Genomic DNA, 19,923 nt, shown 5'->3' on the forward strand with positions numbered 1-19,923 from the left:
TCACATAAAGACTTCTACAGAGGCTCATTTCTCTGGTCCCAAACTGCTTTTGTTTCTGTCATTTAAGCAGTGTTGAGGAAGTGGCATCTTTCTGCTTTTAGACTGCACAAATCGATACAGAAATAAGCAGTGAGGAAAAATAAATGTGGGAATTGGAGAAGTTAAATGCTAAACTTTAAATGGAATCATGCTTTAATACATACCTTAATAGTAGGGGCTAAGCTTTGTGTTCAGCCCATGAGTTTGTTTTCTCAATATTGTCTACTATTGAGCACATCATGGCACTGTTCCATCTTAAATAATTTAGTCTGGAAATCTGTCATGTGAAAACTAATATCTATAGAGTTCTTATATACTGAATTGGCATAAACAGAAACATAGTACATAAAGATGAATAAATGGTTTATTTCAGTAATTCCACTACTGAGGGAATTGGTAATAAAGACATCTTTTGTAATATGAATCAGTAAAAATAGCTTGAAAAGTTTTAGTCTTAAAAAAACCACCATTTAAAAAATACTCAAGCAGATAAGTCGATTAGAACTGAGGGAGACTTCTGCTCTGGCCAGTCTAAAATTATAAGTTTCAAAGTTATATTTACTTCATTACCTCTAAGCCTTACAATTATGTACAAGTTCAGTTGTTGAGCACTGTGTAATTAATCGTTAGATGGCACCATTGTATAAATAATACAAATCTGAAATGGTTACATGCACACAGTTTAGTTAGATGTTGAAGGTAGAAGTTTGCCTGTTGTTTTCGTAACTCCTCGTGTGATTGATCCCCTCAATGTTCTCTTTTCTTAGCTGTGCAGCAAAAAGAGATCACCCAGAGCACTTCCACATCCACTATAACCTTGGTCACAAGCACTCAGCCTATTTCCATGGTTACCAGCTCTGGGTCTGCAAGCACACTTTCTTCTTCACTCAACACAGACTTGCCAATTGCAACAGCTTCAGCTGATGTGGCTGCAGATATTGCTAAATACACCAGCAAAGTAAGTTCTGGAGGAAGATTCTTATGAAGTTGTACCTTTCTTTTAAAGTTGTACCTCTCTTTTCAAACACCCTGTAGTTTCATCAGGTGGGATAAATGTGTGTTGACACATTAAAGAGATGCTAAGTTGTTAAAGAGATGGGATGGTCTCATCATAGTGACACTTTCTATACTCTCTTAGATACTTAGATTAAAAAAAACCAATGAATACTATATATTTTTGCATTGAGTTTCTTCCCCAAATTCATGGTTATATATTTTGTATAAACATAAATTATAAATTGTATCAGTAGCAATTTCTTACAAAAGTAGAAGGTCAAGCAGTTCACCTGTTCAGGACTCTTAAAAATTGGAGTTCTGATCAAAACTGTTGTGCTCTACCTTGTAAAAAAGTAGAACCAGGTAAATATCATATATTTAGAGAGAGAGAGAAGGGTAGCAATATAGGTTCCCAATAGAGGGGTTAAAAGAAAATGAAAGTGGAAATCTATTGAAAAGATATATCAAAGAATTATTTTCTTTTGTCTTTCAGATGATGGATGCCATCAAAGGAACAATGACTGAAATATATAATGATCTTTCAAAAAATACTACTGGAAGTACAATAGCTGAGGTTAGTGTAAGATTAAAAAACCCCTTCCATTTTAAGTTTGAAAAATGCAAATTAGTATTTTTATACATATAAATGTGCTACATAACTGTATCTACAAAGTCTTATATATGGAGATTGTCAAGATAGAAGTAATTTCTGTGCTGTTTTAGAAGTAATGATTAGAATGGTGGAAAAAACCACTGAAAAAATACCAGGTGGGCTCTGTAAGATATGCACTGAGCCATCAAACCCGGTTCTTCAATCTTCTGTCAAGAATTTGTCACCTTTTTTAAAATCAGAAATGAAGGTGGGTTTTTTTGAAAATACAATTTTTGTAAACTCTATAGTGCAGTAGTTTATTACAACCATAGTTTTTAATACTTCTTTGAAATACTTTGAAACACTTTGCATTTTTAATGAAATGCTATACATGGCTTTTAATGTTCCCTAAGGGTAGGACTTAGAAACTTCTAAGGATTTTTTTTTTAACCTTGGAAAAAGCAGATTAAGCAGTGCAAACTAAGAATGAATGGGAACAAATAAAGCTCAAAGTGTGATGATTTGTGTACCTGCTTTAACCAAAATAAGGAAGTCAAAGTTCTGGGCAAAGATATTTGTATTCCCATTCCACAGTGTATAGGTAATCTTGCTTTTCTAAGCCTCATCTAGTTAAAATAAAAGAAATGAAATGTCATGCTAATAAATGCAAACAGCACTGAGGAATAGGTTCTTGATTCCAGTCAGAAATTTGAGATGTTTCAGAGGAATCAAGTTTAAAAGAAGTTAATGTAAGTTTAACAGAAGTTTTTTGTCTTCAAAGAGTCCTGTGCTCTTTATGGTGAGCAAATCCAGCAAACAGATATTTAGAATACTTCACACTTTGGTTTGGGGTTTACTATTGTCTTTTCCTCATGTTAATATGAAGGAGCCTTGATGTAAACAATGGCTCATTGCTTTGGGCATGGCTTTTTATATAATAATAATGTATTACATACCATGCCCTGTTTGTTATTACTAACTATTAAATTTTTAATATTTAGATTCGGCGTTTGAGGATTGAGATAGAAAAACTTCAATGGTTACATCAACAGGAACTTTCAGAAATGAAACATAATCTAGGTATGAAAATGACAGTCCAAAACAGTGTCAGGTATTGTCCTACATAGAAAATGGGAATGCTTATAGTATGTGTTACCTTCATCACATTGTCCCTCTTGGAACTAACACATTTTGCTTTGAAAAGAAACTAATATATGATGAACAAATGAGATGAGAGAAGAGATGGAATCCTCTGAATTTTCTGAATTTGGAGCAGAACAAAAGTTTGGGCTTTCAAAGGCAAAGCATGATAGCAACAGCTGCATTTGTCCTTTTTGTGCTTATGCTGTATTCTGGTTCTTTGTGGGACATCTAGAGCTAAAGTGTTAAACAATGGAAGGTAATGGTTAAAAATCATGGTGCCAGAATAAGAAAAGATGGAAGACTTGCATTTGTTGAGTAGGTATGAATCAGATGCCAGGGAATATCTTGACTGCTAGCTTTAATTTCATATTGTCTTTAAACTTGGGAATACTACTGTTCTGCTCCTTGCTGTTGGGGAGTGGAAAGTGCAAACCCACCTTTCTCTGGATTCTGCTAGAACTGACAATGGCTGAAATGCGTCAGAGCCTGGAACAGGAACGAGATCGTTTGATTGCTGAGGTGAAGAAGCAGCTGGAACTGGAAAAGCAACAAGCGGTGGATGAGACCAAGAAGAAGCAATGGTGTGCCAACTGCAAGAAAGAGGCCATCTTTTATTGCTGTTGGAATACCAGCTACTGTGACTACCCCTGCCAGCAAGCTCACTGGCCTGAGCACATGAAGTCTTGCACACAGTCAGGTAATGGTGCCTCTTGCACAGCTGGGGGGTTTGGGTGGGTGGATGGATCCACAGTGACTCAGTTCTTCGTGTGCAGATGTGACTCTGAGGAGGGATTGTGGACTGGCTCCCTGGAGCAGTGGCCTAATTCTCTTTCATTCTCTTTTTTCCTTGATTTTAGCTACTGCGACACAGCAAGAAACAGATACTGAAATTAGCACAGAAACACTAAATAAATCCTCCCAGCCCAGTTCAAGCGTGCAGTCTACACCCACAGAAACAGCCAGCACTCCTAAGGAAAAGGAAGGTTCAGCTGATAAAAGCAAAGAGAGTGTTACAGTGAGTATCAGCACTTCAAAAAAAATTCATGTGTAAGATTTCTCTGAAACCTACCCCTAAAGGCTTCCCTGGATAAACCAGGAATTTTTAACCATTTGTATATTTGAAAGAGTACTTTTTGGGGAGTGATAGAGAGTTGTGGTTTTTGTTCTTCATCTTGTAAAAAAAACTCCTCCTCCCTTTGGGAACACCCTTTCCCTTTCACTAATTCCCAAAAAAACCTTGTGTTGGCTTGACTGATCCTTCCAGCCAAGGGGGACTGGACCTCTTTCTCTCTCTCTCTCCAGGACCCATCAGTGTAGCTTCTGGTCTGGATCTTTCGATACAAGTTGCCTTCTGATAAGCAATACTGACTGCAGCACTTCCAAGCCCTTCTTGCCTGGGGGTTCAGAGGCCAAGCTCAAGACCTGCATTCAAACCAACTTACTTTCTCACCACAGACTGCCATTAGGGTACCACAATGTTCCATAACACTGATACAACACTTCACCTGGATCTACGGTTAACGGAGCAGTTTTGAAATCCTCCATAGCATCTACTCTGATAGTTTTCAGTAGGCAAGGATGAGCAAATGCTCTAAAAAAAGGGACTTAACATTGCATATATAGAAAATGTTTATAGAGAAGATTCTGCTTTATAGGTAGGGCTTGACTATTAGCAATTTTGGCATCAGTTTTTTTCTGCCCTTGCAAGATTTATTAAATGAAAAATTTTAGTGGGGGGGGGGTGGGGCTGATCCTTCAAACCCTTACACACGATCCTCCACATCAGTAGGAGCCTTGTTGTATTTTAAAATATTAAAAGCAAACTAATTTTGTAGTATTGTGATTCCAGCATGATGTCTCATCGAGATAGTCCTGTAGAATTGGGAAGCATAGTAATTTAGAGAGCTGTGTTCATTTCTTGACACTTTTGCTACTGTCTGGTGTTAGATCTCTGGGCTTGAAATGTCATCTAAGGGAGTAACTTGGGGAACAGATTTGAAGGGGGGAAAAGGAGGTGCTGTTTCACTTAAATGTTTTGATGAAGTTAGTTAAACTCTGGCTCACTCACTTAATGTTTGTATGCATTGTTATGGCAGCACAAGCTTTGTATTACTGGGGAAGTAGGGAATGTGAGACCTAAAACCTGCCAGGGAATATTCCAGTTACACAGATATGGAATTGCTTTTATATAGATGTTCTACCTGAAACATCATGCTGTATACATTGATCATGTTCATAATCTGATTTTTGTTTTATTAACAAAGAAGTAACCTGTGAATTCATTAAGATGCAAATTTTTAACACAAAGAAAACATCCAACATAAATTGCATATCATAACAATAATAATGTAACAACTAGGTGGAATTTATGTACAAGCTGAGGCTTCTACTGAGGTTGCCTGTGCTGTCTCTGCAGATAGCAACAGGTGTGACAAGCACCCAGCCTATAAAACTGGTCCAGGTACCGCAGACCACCACCTATATTCCAACTACTCTACCCACAATTGTAAGTACAGCGTCATAACTTAAAGTCTGCAGCAATGCTGTTCCTGGCATTAAAATTGCTCAGTATCTCTGGGGGGTTGTCTCCATCTGCTGTTGTATCAAGAGATGAATTCACTGGTATAGTCTCAAATTGCAGTGCAAAATGCTTTATTTTGCTGTGCAACATTCCACCCTTTCATTCCATTCGTGATTGCAAGGATTCAGAAATCTTTAAGTTTGGCAAAGGCACTGAGGACAGGCAGAGGCCATTTCACATTATTGGTCTGTTTCATGTATATACTTGACCACAACATCAATGTAAATATATAGAATTCATTTTAAATATCTTTTAAATATCGTTTTGTCTATGGTATCCTAAAGAGATTTAGAGATTTAATTATTTCTAAGCTATGCTTGATATTCCTGTGACATCTCAGTACCTGTGAAAAAGAATATGCATTTGTCAGCAGTGTCTCTCCCATGCAGTCTTGCACATTAGCATAACGAAACGAGAAATCGCATTGGAATCAGCCTGGGTATTTTCCATCAAAGGCTTAACCAAGGACATCCGAATTCCCTAGTGTCAGTCACAGTAGATGGGACAAAAGTGAGTTGGATTTTTGTATTTTATACACCATATTAGCCTGTTGTTTCAGCTGTTTGTGCTCTGCAGTGCTCATCTCAGAGCCAGCTACTGAGCTGATGCTGCCCTGGTCACTGCACGTGCTCTGCCTCTGTGCTGGGTTCAGCAGGGAGGCCCACGTGTGGGTAACTTCATTTCTGACTTAAAAGACACTGTTATAAACCATGTGATTTAACAGTGTACCTTACCCACACTGAGAGTGAGGCCTGATGTGCTGCAGACGTTCCTCTGTCTCTCTTTCCCTGTGCACACCCCCAGCTGCAGGACACACCTGTGTGTGTGTTGGTGGATACACGCTCATGCACAAACCGTGCTTCACAGCCATCAGATTCCACACAAACACAGCACTTGGTGGGGATGGAGACTTCCCACATTCCTCACAGCATTTCAGTTCCACTTGGTCTCACCTGAGACCACTGTGCACCATTGCAGCATTGGTCCTGAGTTGCTTGGACTGAACTACCATTAACAATAAGGTTTTGTATGTGTTTTAAAATCCAATAGCAGACTTCTAAGACATCAGGCTTCTTTTGTGAATAGCTGCAAGGTTGTAAGATCCTACGGTGGTTTTGTGTAATATTCAGAAAAGTGGCAGTTATCCTCATCTGTTTTCTGTAACACAAAGTGTGTTGAGTTATGTAAAGCAGAATTGGAAGGCGTGAAAGGTTTCCAACTTTATTTGTGCATGTTTATAACTTTGTACACATTTGCATTAGTCTTGCACAGCTACAGACACCTCTGTATTCTAATGACTGCACGTGCAATTTAAATAATTTTAAACCTTAGTGCATGTTTAATATGTATGCAAAATGTACATATGTGTAAAACTGGCAGAGGTGGAAAATTTACCTCTCAGGGAATGATCTAAACACATTTAAGGAGTCTCGCACATTCCATATTCCGATCGCGCTGAGAACTGAAATTAATTAATTAATTCCATGTGTGTAAGTGTGTATATTTAAAAGGCAACTGTGGCAACCTTAATTTCCCCACCCCTAGTACTGACAGTGACTTACATAATGGCTTCTTTAGAATTCAGTTTGCACTTTGTGTCCAACTAGGAACAACTTCCATTGTATCTTCTGGGTACCATTTCCACTGAACCTTGGAAACACGTCTGAAATCATTACAAAATGGCAGTAATTTTGAATTTATTTAGCAAATTGGTCCCATGTTTGTTTTTTATTCTTCCTGCAGTTAAAATAATGTAAAAATATGAACCCATCTTCTTTGCATTCCAGGGAATGGAATGAGTAGGCTTCTGGAAGGCACAGACTCAGTCACAAAGGAGCTGTAATCCATCTCAGCAGGGATACTCAGAGTCTTTGTGGAATATCATTAAGACACTCATGTGGTTTCTTGAATCAGTGTGGGGAAACATTGGGCTTCGGTGAACTTGTATTTGTTCTTCCATGTCCTCTCTGGAATGTCACACTACCATTGGGGGAAGATCTGTGCATCCCTTTCAGGTTCCTCAAAATCTCACTCCCTGTTTCTTCCACAAGATGTTGTGAACTGAAATGGATGCGTTTGTCTGATCACCAGTTGTGCATCACTGGAATTGTGTTGGAACACACTTTGCAGTTTGTATGGTAGAGACATTTCTAGACTTTCTCATGTTTTTGGAGGAAGGTTAAGATACAGACTTTAGGTTCAATAAATCCTCTTACAGATCTCCAGAGTGATGTGACCTTGACCAGATTGTTTAACATTCTTGTGCCTTTGTCTCTGCATCTGTAGAATCAGTTACCACCTATAGAGATGTCCTGAAACTCCATTTGTTGAGATGTATAAATCATGATCAGTATGATGGAAGTGTAAAGTTTATTCTATATTAATATTTTTACAGGGTGTGTAAGACAGTTCCCAGTAATGCTGATGTTTTTGCTATTGATTTGTGCAGAAGTTAACTTAAGTACTTTTTTTTGTTCAAATGGATGTTCTTTGTTCTCTTCTGTGTAGACTGAATGCATGGGGGAAAGTTCCTTTTGGGGAAAAAGATTTAAGTAACGTGTAACGAGAATATACTTATAAACAAGGGTATTTTTGTACTCCAGTTTGATTTGTCAGAACTTTTTCAAGTGACAAAGGATTTTCTTAGCCCTTTTTCCTCTTCCCACCTATTAGTTTGCAGAAAATACATAACTGGATGTAACTCTGAAACCCTCACCCTCCAAGCACAGGCAGTGTGTGCAGCAGCCCCTGTAGCACCTCCTGTCCCTGTAATTCTAGAGCAGTGATGAGAACACAGAAACTCTTGGCTATAGGGAAGTTATGCACTACTCCTCCCCTGGAATGAGGTAATACTGTGGTAATAAAGGTATTATTAGTTCTTGCACAAAATTGGAACTTTTCTGGATTTCCCCTGGAAAACAAATCTCTATTTCTGTGGTCATGTTTATGTGACCTTTAACATAACAATCTGTTTCTCTTGGTTTTAATCCACAGACCATTCCTGTAGTGGTAAGTCCTTCTGCTGGGACAGTGGCAATGAGAACTGGAGTTCAGTATGTTCAGACCACAATGCCAGTCCAAGTACGAAGAGTCTAACTGCTAACAAGAAGTTCATACAATTGTTGGAATTAAAAAAATCTAATAGAAATGTGACAAATAAACACAGTTCTTTGGATTAACCTCAGAGGTTCAGACTTTAGCTTTGTGTATGTGTACAAAGCATTAATTACACTACATTAATGTAAAGCATTAGTGCTGGCTTAGAAAAGCTAAGGACAGGTAAGATCCACATTAAATCTATGCTTCTTTTGTAAATAATGTACAATTTGTGGATGTCATTAGAGTACCATCTCCTTTTTATATTTGTATTGACTTTAACTTATAAAGAGTGTTTGAAGTTGGAAAAGGTTGGTTTAAAAGAGCCTTACCACAACCTAATGCTGAGAACTGGTCTTGGGAAACTGCATCAAAATATCTGATACAGAAAATCCGAACAACTTTTTGCATTTGGAGTGAAAAAAAATTTCTGCACTTTGAAACTCTTGTGGATTTTTTCTGAACAACCAAGTGATGAAGGATATCTCTTTTCAGCTAACTCTATTAGGGAAATTATGGACCTGAAATCCATAAAAATGTAAACTGTTTTTCACAATAACCAGGCTGACAACGAATATTAATGTTGTTTACAGGTTAAAATGATTTTAAAATTTCATTCAGTCTAAGATCAGAAAATTTGCAAAGTGTAATAGCAGCTGGTTGTAGCAGGATTTCTGATTACTGATATCAAAGATTGAGGAAAGTAAAGTTTGTTGCTATGCTTCACAGTTTTCTTATTTTTTAAAAATCCTCCCAAAGGACTTTGAAGAACAACTAGGTGTGGAGAAAAACACGCATTGGGAAACATGGGCAAAGGACTTTTGATGCTGGGCCAGAGCATGTATTATTTATATGATGGAATTTCTGTTTTTCTGTAAGCATGAAGCAGTGCAGTATGAGAGGAAGTACCCCCTGGAGATGCTGTCTGTTACACTGAGGCTGTAGTCCCATTTTGTATGTTGTGTAAAACGAAAGCATTGAACAAAGCAAAGGTGATGTATGTATATGAGAAAATTAACTGTATGATATCATTCCAGTACATCCTGTTGTACATTTTAGTCATGTTGATTTCTCCCATTGTTTATATAAGAATGCGGTTTGTACAGTCTCCAGCTAGTACCCAGATTAGAGGGAAAAAGTATTAGAATAAAAAAAAAAGTGAGAACAGAATATTCATTAATTGCAGTTGTGTCAAAACTAGCCTAGCTGGCCTTATTTGTGAAGCATAATTGCTTTTAGCATATGGAAGTATTTTTTCACATTTTCTTTGTAAAAAATTTGTATTAAACTTAAATATCTTTTTTGACAATTGTGTTTCTTTGTGACTAAGACAGGTGACACACACAATATGCTTTGGGTTTCTCCAATTTTTCAAGACACGTCACAAATTTTTTATTAAATTGTTTTAGAAAAATGTTCTGTGTTCCTGGATTTCCAGTTTTGGTTCAATCTGGAGGAATGTTCATTTCTGCACAGACTCCAAATCACAGGTAATTTCACTTATGTTTGCATCTTCTGTCTCAGAAGTGTGGGACCTTTGGAGCCAAGCCTGTCCAGTTTGATGTTGTGTGTCATTGATTCAGTGGCTGGATTGGGTTGGACAGTTACATGTCAGTGCTAGGGGTATTTGTGGGTAGAAATGGGGCCTCTGAGTGCAACTGCAGCCCCTCAAGAGAGCATCAATTGGGCAAGACTTCTCTGTGTGTGTCATAATTATAAGTTAAAAGAAACAGGAAGCCCATGAAGCATTGTAAAATCTATGAATATTGTCTGAAGTTCCTGCTTCTGCAGTTACCTTGTTCTGGGCATTTGTAAGGCAACCACAGTTCATGTTCCCAGTGCTGCTGTTTATAGAAAAGCTCAAAACTTGAAAGCCTGAAATGAGGTTTGGCCTTCCCCATGGAACTTGGATGCTGAAGTGAGGCCTTGTGTTAGAGGAAAAAGAAAGTGATGTACAAATTGTAGGAAACCCCACTGCTTTCTGAGATGTTTTCTTTCCTCCTCTAAAATAACAGGTGACCAAATCCTAGTAAAGTATATAGAAAGACGTAAAGACTACAGGTGAAGGAACTGAGCAAGAGCTGTATATGTGTCTGTGCATTTTCCCAGGCCTTCTGGATGTTCCCAAATACAAAACTGCTGTAGATCCCCTCTTCTGTCCATCAGAAATTCCCTGGAACAGTAAATCCTGATACTCGTGCTGCACTGAGAGATCCATGTGCCATGGTGACTGGAAGGAAGTGGTGACACCTGTGTGACAGATGTGTTCCTCACTCTTGTGTGTCCCACCCAAAGCTCTGCTAAGAATGTCAGCAACAAAACCAAGAGCTTTCAAACCTTTAAATATAGTCTGAAAGCAAAACCGTCCAACAATCTGAAAGCAAAACCGTCCAACAATCTTTAAGAAAAAAACCAGAATCAGTGCTCAGACAATTGACTCGATTAAGTCAGGTGTTAAATGTGGAATTTCAATGAAGATCAGTTAGATGATGGATGGGGTCTTAAAAGTTGAAGTTGTGTTTCTCTGGGAATCTGCAATCCCTGGCATTTCTTCCTCTTTCAGAAGTTTATTTACCAGAGCGCTTACCTTGTAAACATTAGTGAATTCTCCACTGCCTTTGTCACAAATAGGAAGTTATATCACAAGTGGAGGAAGCCATTCTTACAGCAGGGAAACCTTGAGGAAAAAGTTCTGCTCAGCAAGCCCTGAGCCCTGTGCTAGAAAAGTGACATCTTGCATGGAGTTGTGCTCTTTGCAAATGCCCCCACAGTGTGTACTGAAAGGCTGGCTTTGGTTGTGCTGATGTGTCACAGCTGCTGTGGGGCTGCTGTCCTTGGATTAATTTCAGATTTTCTTCTTCAGCTTGGCAGAAAATCCCCTCTCAGATCCAGCACTGTTTTCCCTAAATGTTTTTAGAACTTAGGAGTATCCCTCAGCTTTGTGTAGACTTGTGTAACCCTTTGAGAGGTGAGGGCTGTAGCATTTGCTACATCTCTGACCCCTCCTTCCAGAGAGGCTTTGATCCTTCTGACCTTACCTGGTGCCACAGCAAGGAACAATCAGTCATTTTCAAACTAGGAGATCCACCTAGGCCCAGAGAATTTAAATATTTTGACAGCAACATTACCAGGCCAGCCTTGAAACAGGAGCACACATTCCACCTGCTACCTTTAGATCCAAGAGTGCTGGGAGAGAAGGCAGGTACTCCAGTCCCCCAAAATGTAAACATGTTTTTATTTAATGCCTTTCACTCATCACAAGGTACTTTTCCCCATCCTCAGCCCCAAGAAGGCAGCATAAGGCAGCGTGTAGACACAGGCACAGTCCATGTACCCTCCTGGGGAGGTTCAAAACCACAGCCACAGTTCTTACCAGCAGTACCATGTGTCCTTACTACTCATGTACACAATATGATTCTCCCCAGAGTTTGTTCTGGAGAAATGAACTATTAATTTAGAACAGTAAGACTTTCCCCACCCCTCCCAACCCCCAAAAGCCAGATGAAAAACAGGTACAGAGCTTAATACCAGAGTAATGAGATCATAAATTAAAAAAATACAAAAAAAAAAAAAAAAAAAAAAAAAGGAAACAAAACAACCAAAAAAAAAAAAATCAACAGTTTCACTCCTATTTTCAGAAGGTCCTGTGTGATGTGATGGATTGTGCAGAGACTCCTTGCTGTGTCCTCTTCCCCTCTGAAAACCAAGAACGCTGACAGGGAGACCCAGATTTGTAGCATTTGCCTTGTTGATGGTAAAAAGGACATTAGAGCTCTGTGCCTCCACCTCAGCCAGCAACTGCAGCATCCCAGTGACTGATCAGGAGGCTTTTCCTCTGTCCAAAGGAAGGAGGACTTGAGACAATATTCTTTGGCTGCAAGTTCTTCAAGGCTTCCACTGAAAGGGTTCTCCTTCAAACAAGAGAAAAACTGCAGTTGCTGTGGGATTTTTTTTTTTTTTTACTAAGAAAACATTGAGGAATAGCTGGAATTGCTGTAAGAGTCTGAGTGAAGCCCTCCCAGTGCTAAGATGATGGGGTCTGCTACAAATACTCAAGTTCCAAGGCGTGCCGAAGCGCTTCCAGGTCAGCGTGACAGGAGATCCTCCAGAAGGGCATGTTGTGCTAGAGTGAAACCAAAAGAGTGCAGGGTTTTTTTTCTGTTTTCATATAATACTGAGATCAAAACAACTTTCTGAGCTTGTAGCCTCAGGGCCAGAGTTTTGCCACCAGGTTCTCACAGTGCCAGAGGCAAGGAGGCTCATCTTAGGGAGGGAGGGACAAAGTGGGAATTGTCTCTGTTGATCTGTCTCTCCTGTGCAGACAGACAGACACATCCCCCACAATTCAGGAGTATCCTGCTTCACAGGTGATGGAGGATGTGGGCTGGATGCTAAACTCTGCTGCTGTTTTTTCCCCCCACAAATTAATTAGGAATATTTCTAGAATTGCAGTCTTACTAGAAACAGTTTTAAGCGAGCATCAGTAGTGGAAGCTGTTATCAGTGACTCACAGACAAATAAATGGGATCTATCTATTGGAAAAGGAAGTTATTAAAATGTATAAAAATATAAATAAAGGGATAAAATGCCACACAATCAAAATGCTTCTAACAATTCACTTTCCCAATTAACTGGAACAGGAGGTCATACTGCATTTTCTGTAAATGTAGGAACTGGTATCATTGCTCAGATCAATTATTCATTTAATGTAACACTGTTGCCTCAGGGGAAGGTGCAATAGGGCTATAAAACAGCCTGTCCACAAAAGTTTCCTAACTCTCTTTTATGGGAGATTATCTTAAATTACTCCTCTGCCTCCCTGTTTTTGAATTTGTATTTTCTGTGATAAATCTGAAGCCCAAATTTTAACCAGCCTGTTCCACTTGAAATCTGAGCATCTGGACAAAATCTGGAAGGTCAGCTACCTGTGACCTACTCTATCTGAATCATTCTCCTAAAAATTGTGAATAAACTGTAGGAAAACAAGACTTGCATCTGAAAGAGGACAAAGTGTCAACTTTTTAACTGCTGTGAAACAAGCGCAGTTGACTTCATTGAGGACCTGAAATGTTACCTGTCACCAGAATGCCCTGAAAAGCAGAATGCCTGAGCATAAAGCTCTGATCCCCGTGGCTGCTTGCACAGAGAGAACCTCCAAATAATTACAATATGTTCTTAGATGTTAAATACAACTCTTTTAGTGTGTTCTGGTGAGCCTGGAGTTTGTGCTGGATTTATTTCTTCTCCAAAACTGTTAAAGTAGTAAAATCAAAGACACAGCTTCTTTCTGTGCTGGGATTTGTAACATTTGGGACTCTGATTTTCTCTGTCTTCTCCCAAAATGTCAGTCTCTGCACAGTCTGTGGTACATATGTAGTAATAAATGTACAGAAAGCCTGAACTGACAGCACTTAGTCCCTTCCAGCATGGCCAGAACACTGCTAAGAGTCTTTTATCCCTGCAGGAATTCTCCTGTAACCACACTGCTCCTGCATAAACAGCTTCAACAAAGCTGCAGAGAACATGCACTTCCCAGACAGATCCTGCTGAAGGAAGCTGTTCCTTTTCCAACTGTACCTGCCTGCAGTGGTTCCAGATGTTTATGTTACAGAGGGTCTACTTACACTCCTATGACCCTTAAAAACAACTAAAGCTGCTCTCTGGTATGTTGCCTGCTGCCTACCAGTAACCAAATATTTTCTTTGAGCTGTTTATCAGTGTGTGTAGAGACAGCAAGCAAACCAAGACAGCTGAAGAGACTGAAATCCACTGCTCTGCAATTTCACTTTAAGGGGAAAAGTTATTTCATTCCCCCTCTCCCAGCTTCTATTAAACCTCTTCCATTAAATTATGTTTTTCTTTCTTAAACCAGAAGAAAACTTGGCCTCCCAGCCACTCCTGCTGTTCAGCACTTAGAGATTTATCACTCATCAGACAGGTGAAGAAAAATGACCCACAGAACTGGAGATGTTATCAGTGCTGTCAGCAGAGCAGCAAAAGGCTCTCTGCCTGTCCCCTCCCTTTTTTGTTTTTTCTGTATGAAGCTCAGGTGTGTAGAAGGTTTGATTAACGATTGTCATCAATCAAAGGAGGCAACAGCCCAGCAAAGAATGTGCTCTGCTAATGGCTGAGCTGCTTGGGCCAGGAGACAGGAGGCCCTTGAAATCCCAGCAGAGGAGATTGCTGAACCTCCCCACCTCCCCAGGCAGGCAGAGCCCCTGCAGCCTTTGATGCACTCCTGTCCACTGACCCACTGCCTTTGAAGTGTGGCACTGAGCTGCACAAGCAGCAGGCCATTGTCACTTCAGCCCAGTCCTGCATTTGGGCTCTTCCTGACAGCTCCTTAACCCTTCCTGAGCTACAAAACCATCTGCAGTTTTAGGTAGTTTTCCAAGGTGGGTGCAGATATTGTTGCTTCCACTGGCCAGAAAAATACATTATAAAAAACCTGGGTTTCTGCTGCTTTGAAGATACCCTGAGATACAGTTCTGGGCACAGAACACGTGCCCCCCACCTCATTTTCTGGGATCCCTTTGTTACTGGGCTTGTGCAACCAGAGAGCTCAAATTTGCTTGGAAAGTCCTTGCAGTGAGAATGAGATACCAGGTCCCACAGCACAAGGTCCAGCTGTATAGGTGAGTTCCTGTGATATAATATTTTCAACATCACCTGAGCTACAGCATTTGTGTATCTGTTAAAAATTAAAGTTTGCTGAAGATGGAGCTCATTCAGCCAGTTCCTGCATCTCAACTCATGTGCAATGCTCCTGGAGCAAAGGCAGCTCCATCCCATTTCTCCAGTCACCTCAGGAGCACAGAACCCAGGATACACAAAGGCATCTTGCAAATATTGTTTGCCATTAACAAATTGTATCCCTGGCCCTGTACAGCCACATAAATGGAAGTTCCAGGCAAGTTTCTGTTCTGAAGTTTAGGAAATGAAAACTTTGGCTGTTCCAATTCTCATTATTCATAACCACACTGCTTTTGCAGTTCCTGTTCTTTGTATTCAGGACAATTTTCTAATTTCATTTTGCTTTTGAAATTAATTACATTGATCCAGAAGTTGTTGATGAAGGCAGCAGCCCTGTACAAGCCCTTTGGTATTTGCTACAGTGAAGTTACACTCATGATCTCAATGAGTCATAAATACAAACACATGTATGGGTATAGGCATGGTCTAGGAAGCAATTCAAAACTCATTCCAGCAAGTCAGAATTTACAAATCAGCAAGTGTTGATCAGAAATTCACTCTGCCTGCTCATCTGAGATCACACACTGGAATTTCCCTTTTCATGTCTTTACAACCATCTTTATAAAGCAAGAATGGTTCCTGGAACACGTGACACAGCAATTACCTGAAATATTGTACCAGCTGCCAAAGTGGGGGGATTTAGAGTATGGAATTTCTGACAAGGTGATTGTTGAGTATTTTACATATTAAGAAATAATAAGCTTCAAATGGAGGGAGCTTCATTATATTCTTAAATAAAGAAAGGGTCATTGCAGTCAAAACTTGGAAGAATCCAGCATGGCATTCACAAACTGTACCTTTTTTGCTCCCTGTTCCTCTTCAACACCATCTCCTATTACAATGTACACGGCCTTCCTTCCAAACCTCTGCATTATTCTTTCAAAACAGCTCTCTTTCCCTGGGCAACACAAGAGAAGATACATTTTTTTATCTGCACACACACCACAGGCAGAGCTAATAATCAGGCACAGTTTTCCCCTAACTGAACTGGCTGCAACATTCTTTGCTTTTTTTTCAAGCTGGATCTTCTTCTGAGGCAGATCCTCTCCATCTCATGACAGTCACTAGCACTTGTTTGCCAGCCAAGGACTTGCAAGTGCTGCCAGTTTTCTGTGAGCTTTGTGACTGTGATGCCCAGCTTAGGCCACCAGCTGGCAGACTGATGTGACACTGGTGTCACTCAGTTTCCAGAGCCCTCTTCTGTTCATTCTGCTTCAGTAAAAACATGAAAATGCAATCCTCAGAGGTTCAAACACACCAGAAAGAGCAGAACACAAAGAAGCCCCAAGCCAACCCTACCAGTACTTATTACTCACAAAGCTCCACAAAGCTCAATCAGCACACTTGACCCCTCTGCAAGAGCAAAAGGATCCAAAAAGTGTTTCTGTCACAGGTCCAAGCAGACCTTCCTTCCAGCTGGGTGCAGCTGGACATCCCACGAGCAGCCAGTGCTCCACAGGTGGGTACATTTCTGTACATCTGGCTCACTTCCCATGGACACACTTGAGAAGTGTTTTTTAGACTTTTTTTTTCCCCCTGCAGTCTGTACTAGGTTAAGTGTGGGAGTCAGGATGTGAGTTAGACATCTGTAAGTAGGGAGCTAAAAATAAAGCTCACTCATTGCATCCCTTGGGGACAAAACTTCAGCCTGCCTTAGGTGAGGCTCAGCCAGTTTGTTCTTACCTGTTTTTGTTGCACTGTAGATGTTTTCAATGGGGAAGACAGTGCCCAGCCCATAGAGAAGCACTTTAGCCAGAGCTGGTATAAGCTGAGTTGTGGTGACCAACACATTCACACAGTTGGGCCTAGGAAACAGAAGTTGCAATAAATCTGGGTTTATTTCTTTCACTCTGGACTGAAAGGTGGTAGGAAGCAAACCCTTCCTGCCACTGGAAGTTCCTGAGCCAATGGGGGATTTTGCAGCCAGAGGGAGATAATGTGAGTACCAGAAATGTCTTTGTGATCAGCTCAGAAGAACGAAAAAAACATCAACCAAACTAGCAGCAATGATGCAGCCTTACTGCAAGCTTGCCAGGATCTCTTTGGTGGGAATTTAAACACCATGTAGTGATGTCTATGCTGGGTTCTGTGAGTGAGCATGCTCAGGGACAGAAGGGCTCTTCCCTCTCCTCTTTTGCAAACCTGAAAATGGTGCCATGGCTGAGGGAGCCAAGGGAAGGCAAGGACAAGGACTGCTTTGGTTTGCTCAGTTCACCATCCCAAGCCCACCCCAACCCCTGATAATCCAGCCTGGCAAACACGTGCAGACTGGCCTCCCACAGGCTTGGCCAGCAAAGCCCTGTAAATGTGTCTCAGTTTGTTCACAGGGGGAAAACAAGGGAAGCAAAGGAGCTCCTGGATCCAACCCACAGGCAATTCCTGGAGCTGCTCTTACCGGGAATGTATCAAATTCAGAGCCTTCAGAGCATGGGTGAGCCACAGATCAGTCAGTGCCTCCAGCTCTGCTCTCAGCTGCAGCCAGGTCTCCCTCTTAGGAGCTCCTATTAAACCTGCAAGCAGGGAAAGCACAGGAAGGGAATTGCATGGGAATGCCAAAGGACACCTGCCTGTGCTCTCAACTCTCTCACCCTGGTGCCACTGCCTCCCTTTGTCACTGCCATGTCCCTTGAGCTCTGAGGCTCAGCTGCTGCACAATGCTCTGCTGCTGCAGCTCAGCCTCCCTCCCCTCTGCTGGAATGGTTCAGTAAGGCACACGGCAGCACCTCCCTGGAACACCTGCCTTGGAGTGAGCAAGAAGATGGAAGAGCTGTGGAAAGTGGGCAGTGACTTGGGCAGAGACACACCTGAGGCCAGGGTGGTTTTGTTTCTCCTGAAAATCCATGCCCCATTTCCAGTGCATGCAGGGTAGACTTGTCCTCCAACCAATAAATAAGTTGTGGTGATGCTTTGAGTTTTGCTTCTTTCTTTTTCTAGTCAGAGGGAAACCTGTACTGATGTACTGAAAAGGAAGCTGAGAGTCTCTTGGAAGACCTGTCTGGAGCTAGGTGAGATGAAGGAACCCAGGGAATCCTGGTTTCTGGAGGTACTGTTTTAGGGGAGTTAAATACAAGTAGCTATAATACAAGAAGGCCTTCAGGCAGCAGTCAGACATGCTGTGTAGAAAAAAAGGCATATTTAGTTTTGAACTGTCTGCTTGCCTGCTAAACGTTCTGGAAAACTGGAGAAGGTTGCTTTCCTGCCAAATGAATTACAAAACAAAGCCCCACACTGGGATGTGAGTCTTTCTCAAGCCACTGACCAGGTACTTCAGAGTGACTCCCACAAGCCTGTACAGAACCACATGTCAGGGTGACTTGCTCAGCTCACCGTGAAGCTCCTACACCTCCTCCAGAGATGGCCCTGGGGGCTCTGCAGTTTTTGGGAGGATGAAAGGCCAGCTGGCAGCCTGGGCACTGGCACTCACCCCCCACATTGTTCTTGTAGGTGTTGTACATCTCTTTGACCCGGCGGTAGCGGAACGCCAGCTTCCGCATCCAGTCCACGCCGCCGTGCACGCCCGAGCCCAGGCACAGGTTGGCGCTGGCAGTGGAGCTGTGGAAGCCATCTGCAGAGAAGTTGTACGTGCTGGGAGAGGCAGGAGGCAAGGGGAGAGGTCAGTGTAATTACAGCTGCACAGTGCCAGCAGGGAGGGGAGAGGGCTGGAAGGAAATGTGGAGACAAGTGGCACGCACAGCACACGCTGTACAGAACTGAGGTTCATCTCCAGCACAGATCTAAAAAAATGTTCTGTTCCTGCATCAATTTCTCACAATAATCATCCATAAAACCACAAACTGCAAAGCTCAATATGAGTTCTGCACATTTCATTCTTTTCCTTTTGTTGCTCTGCAGGCAACACTTTGGGAAAAGCAGATGGAGTTGTACAGAAGAAGTTTCTATGAACATGGTGACCCAAGTTACACAGGTAAGGGTAATGTTTGGTGCACTTTGGGTACAAGTTTCAACAAGGATCTGGCATGGCAAAGTCCAGCTCCTCATTACTAAGCCCATTCACTACAGACTGGACAGTGGGAAACCTTTCAGTCTGGTTTTGAAGCATTTTGGTGACAGCTGTGATAACTGTCTGGTTAAATTATACCTGAAACTGGTGTGGTCTGACTGGAGCTCAACCTAATTTAGATACATCTCCCAGAATGGTTCAAAGCTCAGCATAGTCAGGGCCTGACAGAAGGCACAGGCACAACAGTGTGAGAGAGGGGACTCTGTACTTGTGTGGCTCAATAAATGCAGACAGCACGGAGCCAGGAGAGCAGACAGTGCAGGTCTGAGAATCACTGGCCAGCCCCCTGCTACTTCCAAATGGCTGGGGACTGCCTGTCCTGCAGCTTCCAGCTGGGGAGACTCCATACCTCAGATCTTGGCCATTGTCATCTGATGACACATCATCTATGTGGATCTGGTCACAGTCCTGGGAGGCAGATGAAAAAAAAAAATACAATGGTGAGTAAAGGTCGTGGGGAAAAAAAATTGAAATAATGTAATGCAAAATTACTTTAAATGTAATATCAGGGAGATAAAATCTTACAATTTGCTAGTATTGTAGTCTAGCCAGTTAATTGTTAGCAACAAGTATCACATAGCACTTGCACTAAATATGAACAGACAGAGAGTGTGTGTGAGATCTGCTGCTATCTAAGGGCACAACAGCTCTTGAATAACACAGAGAGTGGAACTCCTTATGCAGACAGAGATGGAGATGCTT

At 41.3% G+C, this 19,923-nt stretch overlaps 2 protein-coding genes across 4 annotated transcripts in view; one reads left to right on the top strand and one right to left on the bottom strand.

Moving 5' to 3' along the window:
• Window positions 1-9,816, top strand: part of ZMYND8 (zinc finger MYND-type containing 8) — a 47,695-nt gene extending 37,879 nt beyond the window's left edge. For 2 of the 3 annotated variants that reach the window (XM_084218067.1, XM_084218068.1), the window contains exons 16-21: window positions 807-997; window positions 1,529-1,609; window positions 2,629-2,707; window positions 3,228-3,467; window positions 3,628-3,785; window positions 4,073-5,128. In XM_084218067.1, the coding sequence (XP_084074193.1) occupies window positions 807-997; window positions 1,529-1,609; window positions 2,629-2,707; window positions 3,228-3,467; window positions 3,628-3,785; window positions 4,073-4,087 (764 nt within the window). In that variant the 3' untranslated portion in view covers window positions 4,088-5,128. Of the gene's footprint in view, window positions 1-806; window positions 998-1,528; window positions 1,610-2,628; window positions 2,708-3,227; window positions 3,468-3,627; window positions 3,786-4,072; window positions 5,129-5,186; window positions 5,277-8,345 lie in introns of those variants that run through there. The other variant, XM_084218069.1, reaches the window with a different exon arrangement.
• Window positions 9,817-11,653: 1,837 nt separating this feature from the next.
• Window positions 11,654-19,923, bottom strand: part of EYA2 (EYA transcriptional coactivator and phosphatase 2) — an 86,984-nt gene continuing 78,714 nt past the window's right edge. The window contains exons 11-16 of the mRNA XM_084217842.1: window positions 19,571-19,629; window positions 18,625-18,785; window positions 17,596-17,710; window positions 16,884-17,005; window positions 15,998-16,098; window positions 11,654-12,570 (exon numbers count right to left, since the gene is read on the bottom strand). Coding sequence (XP_084073968.1) covers window positions 12,490-12,570; window positions 15,998-16,098; window positions 16,884-17,005; window positions 17,596-17,710; window positions 18,625-18,785; window positions 19,571-19,629 — 639 coding nt within the window. The 3' untranslated portion in view covers window positions 11,654-12,489. The remainder of the gene's footprint in view (window positions 12,571-15,997; window positions 16,099-16,883; window positions 17,006-17,595; window positions 17,711-18,624; window positions 18,786-19,570; window positions 19,630-19,923) is intronic.

Source organism: Fringilla coelebs (assembly GCF_963513975.1).
Source record: "Fringilla coelebs genome assembly, chromosome: 18".
In the NCBI taxonomy this organism is placed as follows: Eukaryota; Metazoa; Chordata; class Aves; order Passeriformes; family Fringillidae; genus Fringilla; species Fringilla coelebs.